This window comes from Oncorhynchus gorbuscha, linkage group LG17 (assembly GCF_021184085.1).
Source record: "Oncorhynchus gorbuscha isolate QuinsamMale2020 ecotype Even-year linkage group LG17, OgorEven_v1.0, whole genome shotgun sequence".
NCBI classification, from domain to species: Eukaryota; Metazoa; Chordata; class Actinopteri; order Salmoniformes; family Salmonidae; genus Oncorhynchus; species Oncorhynchus gorbuscha.
In genome coordinates this window covers 5977048-5987047 of record NC_060189.1, presented here as the reverse complement: position 1 = coordinate 5987047, position 10000 = coordinate 5977048, and the positions used below count along the sequence as shown (strand labels likewise).

Below are 10000 nucleotides of genomic sequence, written 5' to 3'. Positions count from 1 at the left end.
CCTCTCTCTCTCTGTCCCCCTCCTCTCTCTCTGTCCCCCTCTCTCTCTCTCTGTCCCCCTCCTCTCTCTCTATCCCCCAGCTCTCTCTCTCTATCCCCCCCACCTCTCTCTCTCTATCCCCCCACCTTTCTATCTGTCCCCCTCCTCTCTCTCTCTGTCCCCCCCCTCTCTCTATCTCCCCAGCTCTCTCTCTCTATCCCCCCACCTTTCTATCTGTCCCCCCCCTCCTCTCTCTCTCTGTCCCCCTCCTCTCTCTCTGTCCCCCCCCTCCTCTCTCTCTCTCTCTCTCTCTCTCTCTCCTCTCTGTCCCCCCCCCTCCTCTCTCTCTGTCCCCCCCCTCCTCTCTCTCTGTCCCCCCAGCTCTCTCTCTCTATCCCCCACCTTTCTATCTGTCCCCCACCTCTCTCTCTCTATCCCCCACCTTTCTATCTGTCCCCCTCTCTCTCTCTCTGTCCCCCTCCTCTCTCTCTGTCCCCCTCCTCTCTCTCTGTCCCCCCTCCTCTCTCTGTCCCCCTTCCTCTCTCTCTCTATCCCCCTCTCTCTCTGTCCCCCTCCTCTCTCTCTCTCTGTCCCCCTCCTCTCTCTCTCTCTGTCTGTCCCCCCCTCTCTCTCTCTCTCCCCCTCCTCTCTCTCTGTCCCCCTCCTCTCTCTCTGTCCCCCCTCCACTCTCTCTCTCTCTGTCCCCCTCCTCTCTCTCTGTTCCCCCACCTCCCTCTCTCTATCCCCCACCTAATCTCTCTCTCTGTCCCTCCACTCACTCTCTATCCCCACACCTCTCTCTATCCCCCACCTCCCCCTCTCTACCCCCCCTACTTCTCTCTCTGTCCCCCCACCTAATCTCACCTAATTTGTGACTGATTACAGCTAGTGTGTGTCTGTGTTTTTGTGTGTGTATGTGTGTGTGTGTGTTTGTATGTGTATGTGGTGGTGGTGGTGGGGGGGGTTCTTTCTCAGTGTTAAGTGATGACTGGACTCATGCCCATGCAGAGGACAAGTTGTTCACCAGGCTGTTCATTGGCTATAACAAGTGGTCCCGCCCCATACAAAACATCAGCGACGTTGTCATCGTCAAGTTTGGTCTGTCCATTGCACAGCTCATAGACGTGGTGAGACAACTTGCACATTCATGTTTTCTACACTTAATCTTTCACTCAATCAATCAAATCTCTATCCTTCACCCTCAGGATGAGAAGAACCAGATGATGACCACCAACGTGTGGCTGAAACAGGTCAGAAAACTGTTCTATTAGTGGCTGAAACAGGTCAGAACACTGTTCTATTAGTGGCTGAAACAGGTCAGAACACTGTTATATTCTATTAGTGGCTGAAACAGGTCAGAACACTGTTCTATTCTATTAGTGGCTGAAACAGGTCAGAATACTGTTCTATTAGTGGCTGAAACAGGTCAGAACACTGTTCTATTAGTGGCTGAAACAGGTCAGAACACTGTTCTATTCTATTAGTGGCTGAAACAGGTCAGAACACTGTTCTATTAGTGGCTGAAACAGGTCAGAACACTGTTCTATTAGTGGCTGAAACAGGTCAGAACACTGTTCTATTCTATTAGTGGCTGAAACAGGTCAGAACACTGTTCTATTAGTGGCTGAAACAGGTCAGAACACTGTTCTATTAGTGGCTGAAACAGGTTAGAACACTGTTCTATTAGTGGCTGAAACAGGTTAGAACACTGTTCTATTCTATTAGTGGCTGAAACAGGTTAGAACACTGTTCTATTAGTGGCTGAAACAGGTTAGAACACTGTTCTATTCTATTAGTGGCTGAAACAGGTCAGAACACTGTTCTATTAGTGGCTGAAACAGGTCAGAACACTGTTCTATTAGTGGCTGAAACAGGTCAGAACACTGTTCTATTAGTGGCTGAAACAGGTCAGAACACTGTTCTATTAGTGGCTGAAATAGGTTAGAACACTGTTCTATTCTATTAGTGGCTGAAACAGGTCAGAACACTGTTCTATTAGTGGCTGAAACAGGTCAGAACACTGTTCTATTAGTGGCTGAAACAGGTCAGAACACTGTTCTATTAGTGGCTGAAACAGGTCAGAACACTGTTCTATTAGTGGCTGAAACAGGTCAGAACACTGTTCTATTAGTGGCTGAAACAGGTCAGAACACTGTTCTATTAGTGGCTGAAACAGGTCAGAACACTGTTCTATTAGTGGCTGAAACAGGTCAGAACACTGTTCTATTAGTGGCTGAAACAGGTTAGAACACTGTTCTATTCTATTAGTGGCTGAAACAGGTCAGAACACTGTTCTATTCTATTAGTGGCTGAAACAGGTTAGAACACTGTTCTATTCTATTAGTGGCTGAAACAGGTCAGAACACTGTTCTATTCTATTAGTGGCTGAAACAGGTCAGAACACTGTTCTATTCTATTAGTGGCTGAAACAGGTCAGAACACTGTTCTATTCTATTAGTGGCTGAAACAGGTTAGAACACTGTTCTATTAGTGGCTGAAACAGGTCAGAACACTGTTCTATTCTATTAGTGTCTGAAACAGGTCAGAACACTGTTCTATTCTATTAGTCAGAACACCGTTCTATTCTATTAGTGGCTGAAACAGGTTAGAACACTGTTCTATTCTATTAGTGGCTGAAACAGGTCAGAACACTGTTCTATTCTATTAGTGGCTGAAACAGGTTAGAACACTGTTCTATTCTATTAGTGGCTGAAACAGGTCAGAACACTGTTCTATTCTATTAGTGGCTGAAACAGGTTAGAACACTGTTCTATTCTATTAGTGGCTGAAACAGGTCAGAACACTGTTCTATTCTATTAGTCAGAACACCGTTCTATTCTATTAGTGGCTGAAACAGGTTAGAACACTGTTCTATTCTATTAGTGGCTGAAACAGGTCAGAACACTGTTCTATTAGTGGCTGAAACAGGTTAGAACACTGTTCTATTCTATTAGTGGCTGAAACAGGTTAGAACACTGTTCTATTCTATTAGTGGCTGAAACAGGTTAGAACACTGTTCTATTCTATTAGTGGCTGAAACAGGTCAGAACACTGTTCTATTAGTGGCTGAAACAGGTTAGAACACTGTTCTATTCTATTAGTGGCTGAAACAGGTTAGAACACTGTTCTATTCTATTAGTGGCTGAAACAGGTTAGAACACTGTTCTATTCTATTAGTGGCTGAAACAGGTTAGAACACTGTTCTATTCTATTAGTGGCTGAAACAGGTTAGAACACTGTTCTATTCTATTAGTGGCTGAAACAGGTCAGAACACTGTTCTATTAGTGGCTGAAACAGGTTAGAACACTGTTCTATTCTATTAGTGGCTGAAACAGGTCAGAACACTGTTCTATTAGTGGCTGAAACAGGTTAAAACACTGTTCTATTCTATTAGTGGCTGAAACAGGTTAGAACACTGTTCTATTAGTGGCTGAAACAGGTCAGAACACTGTTCTATTCTATTTGTGGCTGAAACAGGTTAGAACACTGTTCTATTCTATTAGTGGCTGAAACAGGTTAGAACACTGTTCTATTCTGTGTGTAGGAGTGGAGTGACTTTAATCGTATCGTGTGTGTGTGTGTGTGTGTGTGTGTGTGTGTGTGTGTGTGTGTGTGTGTGTGTGTGTGTGTGTGTGTGTGTGTGTGTGTGTGTGTGTGTGTGTGTGTGTGTGTGTGTGTGTGTGTGTGTGTAGGAGTGGAGTGACTATAAACTGTGGTGGCATCCATCTGACTACGACAACGTAACGTCCATTAGAGTACCTTCTGAACTGATCTGGGTACCTGACATCGTCCTCTATAACAAGTAAGTCTAACACACACACACGCACGCACGCACGCACGCAGGCAGGCAGGCAGGCAGGCAGGCAGGCAGGCAGGCAGGCAGGCAGGCAGGCAGGCAGGCAGGCAGACAGACAGACAGACAGACAGACAGACAGACAGACAGACAGACAGACAGACAGACAGACAGACAGACAGACAGACAGACAGACAGACAGACAGACAGACAGACAGACAGACAGACTCGATGACTTGAAGTGATCAGTTAGTTGTGGAGAAGGAGGCAGTAATCTGTGGTTCTATAGTTGTGTAGGAGGAGGCAGTAATCTGTGGTTCTATAGTTGTGTAGGAGGAGGCAGTAATCTGTGGTTCTATAGTTGTGGAGAAGGAGGCAGTAATCTGTGGTTCTATAGTTGTGTAGGAGGAGGCAGTAATCTGTGGTTCTATAGTTGTGTAGGAGGAGGCAGTAATCTGTGGTTCTATAGTTGTGTAGGAGGAGGCAGTAATCTGTGGTTCTATAGTTGTGGTTCTATAGTTGTGTAGGAGGAGGCAGTAATCTGTGGTTCTATAGTTGTGCAGGAGGAGGCAGTAATCTGTGGTTCTATAGTTGTGTAGGATGAGGCAGTAATCTGTGGTTCTATAGTTGTGTAGGAGGAGGCAGTAATCTGTGGTTCTATAGTTGTGTAGGAGGAGGCAGTAATCTGTGGTTCTATAGTTGTGTAGGATGAGGCAGTAATCTGTGGTTCTATAGTTGTGGTTCTATAGTTGTGTAGGAGGAAGCAGTAATCTGTGGTTCTATAGTTGTGGTTCTATAGTTGTGTAGGAGGAAGCAGTAATCTGTGGTTCTATAGTTGTGTAGGAGGAGGCAGTAATCTGTGGTTCTATAGTTGTGTAGGAGGAGGCAGTAATCTGTGGTTCTATAGTTGTGGTTCTATAGTTGTGTAGGGAGAGGCAGTAATCTGTGGTTCTATAGTTGTGTAGGAGCCGGCAGTAATCTGTGGTTCTATAGTTGTGTAGGATGAGGCAGTAATCTGTGGTTCTATAGTTGTGTAGGAGGAGGCAGTAATCTGTGGTTCTATAGTTGTGTAGGAGGAGCAGGCAGTAATCTGTGGTTCTATAGTTGTGTAGGAGGAGCCGGCAGTAATCTGTGGTTCTATAGTTGTGTAGGAGGAGGCAGTAATCTGTGGTTCTATAGTTGTGTAGGAGGAGGCAGTAATCTGTGGTTCTATAGTTGTGTAGGAGGAGGCAGTAATCTGTGGTTCTATAGTTGTGTAGGAGGAGGCAGTAATCTGTGGTTATATAGTTGTGGTTCTATAGTTGTGTAGGAGGAGGCAGTAATCTGTGGTTCTATAGTTGTGTAGGAGGAAGCAGTAATATGTGGTTCTATAGTTGTGTAGGGGGAGGCAGTAATCTGTGGTTCTATAGTTGTGTAGGAGGAGCCGGCAGTAATCTGTGGTTCTATAGTTGTGTAGGAGGAGGCAGTAATCTGTGGTTCTATAGTTGTGTAGGATGAGGCAGTAATCTGTGGTTCTATAGTTGTGTAGGAGGAGGCAGTAATCTGTGGTTCTATAGTTGTGGTTCTATAGTTGTGTAGGGAGAGGCAGTAATCTGTGGTTCTATAGTTGTGTAGGAGCCGGCAGTAATCTGTGGTTCTATAGTTGTGTAGGATGAGGCAGTAATCTGTGGTTCTATAGTTGTGTAGGAGGAGGCAGTAATCTGTGGTTCTATAGTTGTGTAGGAGGAGCAGGCAGTAATCTGTGGTTCTATAGTTGTGTAGGAGGAGCCGGCAGTAATCTGTGGTTCTATAGTTGTGTAGGAGGAGGCAGTAATCTGTGGTTCTATAGTTGTGTAGGAGGAGGCAGTAATCTGTGGTTCTATAGTTGTGTAGGAGGAGGCAGTAATCTGTGGTTCTATAGTTGTGTAGGAGGAGGCAGTAATCTGTGGTTATATAGTTGTGGTTCTATAGTTGTGTAGGAGGAGGCAGTAATCTGTGGTTCTATAGTTGTGTAGGAGGAAGCAGTAATATGTGGTTATATAGTTGTGTAGGGGGAGGCAGTAATCTGTGGTTCTATAGTTGTGTAGGAGGAGCCGGCAGTAATCTGTGGTTCTATAGTTGTGTAGGAGGAGGCAGTAATCTGTGGTTCTATAGTTGTGTAGGAGGAGGCAGTAATCTGTGGTTCTATAGTTGTGGTTCTATAGTTGTGTAGGAGGAGGCAGTAATCTGTGGTTCTATAGTTGTGCAGGAGGAGGCAGTAATCTGTGGTTCTATAGTTGTGTAGGATGAGGCAGTAATCTGTGGTTCTATAGTTGTGTAGGAGGAGGCAGTAATCTGTGGTTCTATAGTTGTGTAGGAGGAGGCAGTAATCTGTGGTTCTATAGTTGTGTAGGAGGAGGCAGTAATCTGTGGTTCTATAGTTGTGTAGGAGGAGGCAGTAATCTGTGGTTCTATAGTTGTGTAGGAGGAGGCAGTAATCTGTGGTTCTATAGTTGTGTAGGAGGAGGCAGTAATCTGTGGTTCTATAGTTGTGGAGAAGGAGGCAGTAATCTGTGGTTCTATAGTTGTGTAGGAGGAGCCGGCAGTAATCTGTGGTTCTATAGTTGTGGAGAAGGAGGCAGTAATCTGTGGTTCTATAGTTGTGTAGGAGGAGGCAGTAATCTGTGGTTCTATAGTTGTGGAGAAGGAGGCAGTAATCTGTGGTTCTATAGTTGTGTAGGAGGAGGCAGTAATCTGTGGTTCTATAGTTGTGGAGAAGGAGGCAGTAATCTGTGGTTCTATAGTTGTGTAGGAGGAGGCAGTAATCTGTGGTTCTATAGTTGTGTAGGAGGAGGCAGTAATCTGTGGTTCTATAGTTGTGTAGGAGGAGGCAGTAATCTGTGGTTCTATAGTTGTGGTTCTATAGTTGTGTAGGAGGAGGCAGTAATCTGTGGTTCTATAGTTGTGCAGGAGGAGGCAGTAATCTGTGGTTCTATAGTTGTGTAGGATGAGGCAGTAATCTGTGGTTCTATAGTTGTGTAGGAGGAGGCAGTAATCTGTGGTTCTATAGTTGTGTAGGAGGAGGCAGTAATCTGTGGTTCTATAGTTGTGTAGGATGAGGCAGTAATCTGTGGTTCTATAGTTGTGGTTCTATAGTTGTGTAGGAGGAAGCAGTAATCTGTGGTTCTATAGTTGTGGTTCTATAGTTGTGTAGGAGGAAGCAGTAATCTGTGGTTCTATAGTTGTGTAGGAGGAGGCAGTAATCTGTGGTTCTATAGTTGTGTAGGATGAGGCAGTAATCTGTGGTTCTATAGTTGTGTAGGAGGAGGCAGTAATCTGTGGTTCTATAGTTGTGGTTCTATAGTTGTGTAGGGAGAGGCAGTAATCTGTGGTTCTATAGTTGTGTAGGAGCCGGCAGTAATCTGTGGTTCTATAGTTGTGTAGGATGAGGCAGTAATCTGTGGTTCTATAGTTGTGTAGGAGGAGGCAGTAATCTGTGGTTCTATAGTTGTGTAGGAGGAGCAGGCAGTAATCTGTGGTTCTATAGTTGTGTAGGAGGAGCCGGCAGTAATCTGTGGTTCTATAGTTGTGTAGGAGGAGGCAGTAATCTGTGGTTCTATAGTTGTGTAGGAGGAGGCAGTAATCTGTGGTTCTATAGTTGTGTAGGAGGAGGCAGTAATCTGTGGTTCTATAGTTGTGTAGGAGGAGGCAGTAATCTGTGGTTATATAGTTGTGGTTCTATAGTTGTGTAGGAGGAGGCAGTAATCTGTGGTTCTATAGTTGTGTAGGAGGAAGCAGTAATATGTGGTTCTATAGTTGTGTAGGGGGAGGCAGTAATCTGTGGTTCTATAGTTGTGTAGGAGGAGCCGGCAGTAATCTGTGGTTCTATAGTTGTGTAGGAGGAGGCAGTAATCTGTGGTTCTATAGTTGTGTAGGATGAGGCAGTAATCTGTGGTTCTATAGTTGTGTAGGAGGAGGCAGTAATCTGTGGTTCTATAGTTGTGGTTCTATAGTTGTGTAGGGAGAGGCAGTAATCTGTGGTTCTATAGTTGTGTAGGAGCCGGCAGTAATCTGTGGTTCTATAGTTGTGTAGGATGAGGCAGTAATCTGTGGTTCTATAGTTGTGTAGGAGGAGCAGGCAGTAATCTGTGGTTCTATAGTTGTGTAGGAGGAGCCGGCAGTAATCTGTGGTTCTATAGTTGTGTAGGAGGAGGCAGTAATCTGTGGTTCTATAGTTGTGTAGGAGGAGGCAGTAATCTGTGGTTCTATAGTTGTGTAGGAGGAGGCAGTAATCTGTGGTTCTATAGTTGTGTAGGAGGAGGCAGTAATCTGTGGTTATATAGTTGTGGTTCTATAGTTGTGTAGGAGGAGGCAGTAATCTGTGGTTATATAGTTGTGGTTCTATAGTTGTGTAGGAGGAGGCAGTAATCTGTGGTTCTATAGTTGTGTAGGAGGAGGCAGTAATCTGTGGTTCTATAGTTGTGTAGGAGGAAGCAGTAATCTGTGGTTCTATAGTTGTGTAGGAGGAAGCAGTAATCTGTGGTTCTATAGTTGTGTAGGAGGAAGCAGTAATCTGTGGTTCTATAGTTGTGTAGGAGGAAGCAGTAATATGTGGTTCTATAGTTGTGGTTCCATAAACATAATCAATCAATATAATGTATTTATTCGTAAAGTCCTTTTTACATCAGTAGATGTGACAAAGTGCTTTTACAGAAACCCAGCCCAAAACCCCAAACAGCAAGCAATACAGATTTCAATGCATGCACGGTGGCTGGAAAACACTCCCTAGAAAGGCAGGAATTTAGTTAGAAACCTAGAGGTGAACCAGGCTCTGAGGTGTGGCCAGAATACATGACCATTAAGGCCAGATTGTTCTTTAAGATGTTCAAAAGTTCATAGATGACCAACAGGGTGAAATAATAATCACAGTGGTTGTAGAGGGTGCAACAGGTAAGTACCTCAGGAGTAAATGTTGGTTTTTCATAGCCAAGCATTCAGAGGTCGAGACAGCAGGTGTGGGAGAGGGAAAGAGAGGTAAGGAGAGAGGGAGAGAGGGGGGAGAGGTAAGGGGAGAGGGAAAGAGAGGGAAGGAGAGAGGAAGAGAGAGAGAGGGAACGAGAGGTAAGGAGAGAGGGAGAGAGAGGGGGGGAGAGGTAAGGGGAGAGGGAAAGAGAGGGAAGGAGAGAGGGAGAGAGAGGGAACGAGAGGTAAGGAGAGAGGGAGAGAGAGGAAGAGAGAGAGGGGGAAAGAGAGGTAAGGAGAGAGGGAGAGAGAGAGAGGGAAAGAGGGGTAAGGAGAGAGGGAGAGAGAGAGGGGGAAAGAGAGGTAAGGAGAGAGGGAGAGAGAGAGGGGGAAAGAGAGGTAAGGAGAGAGGGAGAGAGAGAGAGGGAAAGAGGGGTAAGGAGAGAGGGAGAGAGAGAGGGGGAAAGAGAGGTAAGGAGAGAGGGAGAGAGAGAGGGGGAAAGAGAGGTAAGGAGAGAGGGAGAGAGAGAGGGGGAAAGAGAGGTAAGGAGAGAGGGAGAGAGAGGTAAGGGGAGAGGGAAAGAGAGGGAAGGAGAGAGGGAGAGAGAGGGAACGAGAGGTAAGGAGAGAGGGATAGAGAGGAAGAGAGAGAGGGGGAAAGAGAGGTAAGGAGAGAGGGAGAGAGAGAGGGGGAAAGAGAGGTAAGGAGAGAGGGAGAGAGAGGGGGAAAGAGAGGTAAGGAGAGAGGGAGAGAGAGGTAAGGGGAGAGGGAAAGAGAGGGAAGGAGAGAGGGAGAGAGAGGGAACGAGAGGTAAGGAGAGAGGGATAGAGAGGAAGAGAGAGAGGGGGAAAGAGAGGTAAGGAGAGAGGGAGAGAGAGGGAGAGAGAGAGGGGGAAAGAGAGGTAAGGAGAGAGGGAGAGAGAGAGGGGGAAAGAGAGGTAAGGAGAGAGGGAGAGAGAGAGAGGGAAAGAGGGGTAAGGAGAGAGGGAGAGAGAGAGAGGGAAAGAGAGGTAGAGAGAGAGGGGAAAAGAGGGGTAAGGAGAGAGGGAGAGAGAGGGAAAGAGGGGTAAGGAGAGAGGGAGAGAGAGAGAGGGAAAGAGAGGTAGAGAGAGAGGGGGAAAGAGGGGTAAGGAGAGAGGGAGAGAGAGGGAAAGAGGGGTAAGGAGAGAGGGAGAGAGAGAGAGGGAAAGAGAGGTAGAGAGAGAGGGGGAAAGAGGGGTAAGGAGAGAGGGAGAGAGAGAGGGAAAGAGGGGTAAGGAGAGACGGAGAGAGAGAGAGGGAAAGAGAGGTAGAGAGAGAGAGGGAA

General features: G+C 46.0%; 1 protein-coding gene across 2 annotated transcripts in view; it reads left to right on the top strand.

The window, feature by feature from the left end:
* chrna2a (cholinergic receptor, nicotinic, alpha 2a (neuronal)) overlaps window positions 1-10000 on the top strand; it is a 22510-nt gene that overhangs the window by 6960 nt on the left and 5550 nt on the right. Inside the window, exons 2-4 of one of the 2 annotated variants that reach the window (XM_046307626.1) lie at window positions 988-1106; window positions 1185-1229; window positions 3673-3782. In XM_046307626.1, coding sequence (XP_046163582.1) covers window positions 988-1106; window positions 1185-1229; window positions 3673-3782 — 274 coding nt within the window. Of the gene's footprint in view, window positions 1-954; window positions 1107-1184; window positions 1230-3672; window positions 3783-10000 lie in introns of both variants that reach the window. The other variant, XM_046307625.1, reaches the window with a different exon arrangement.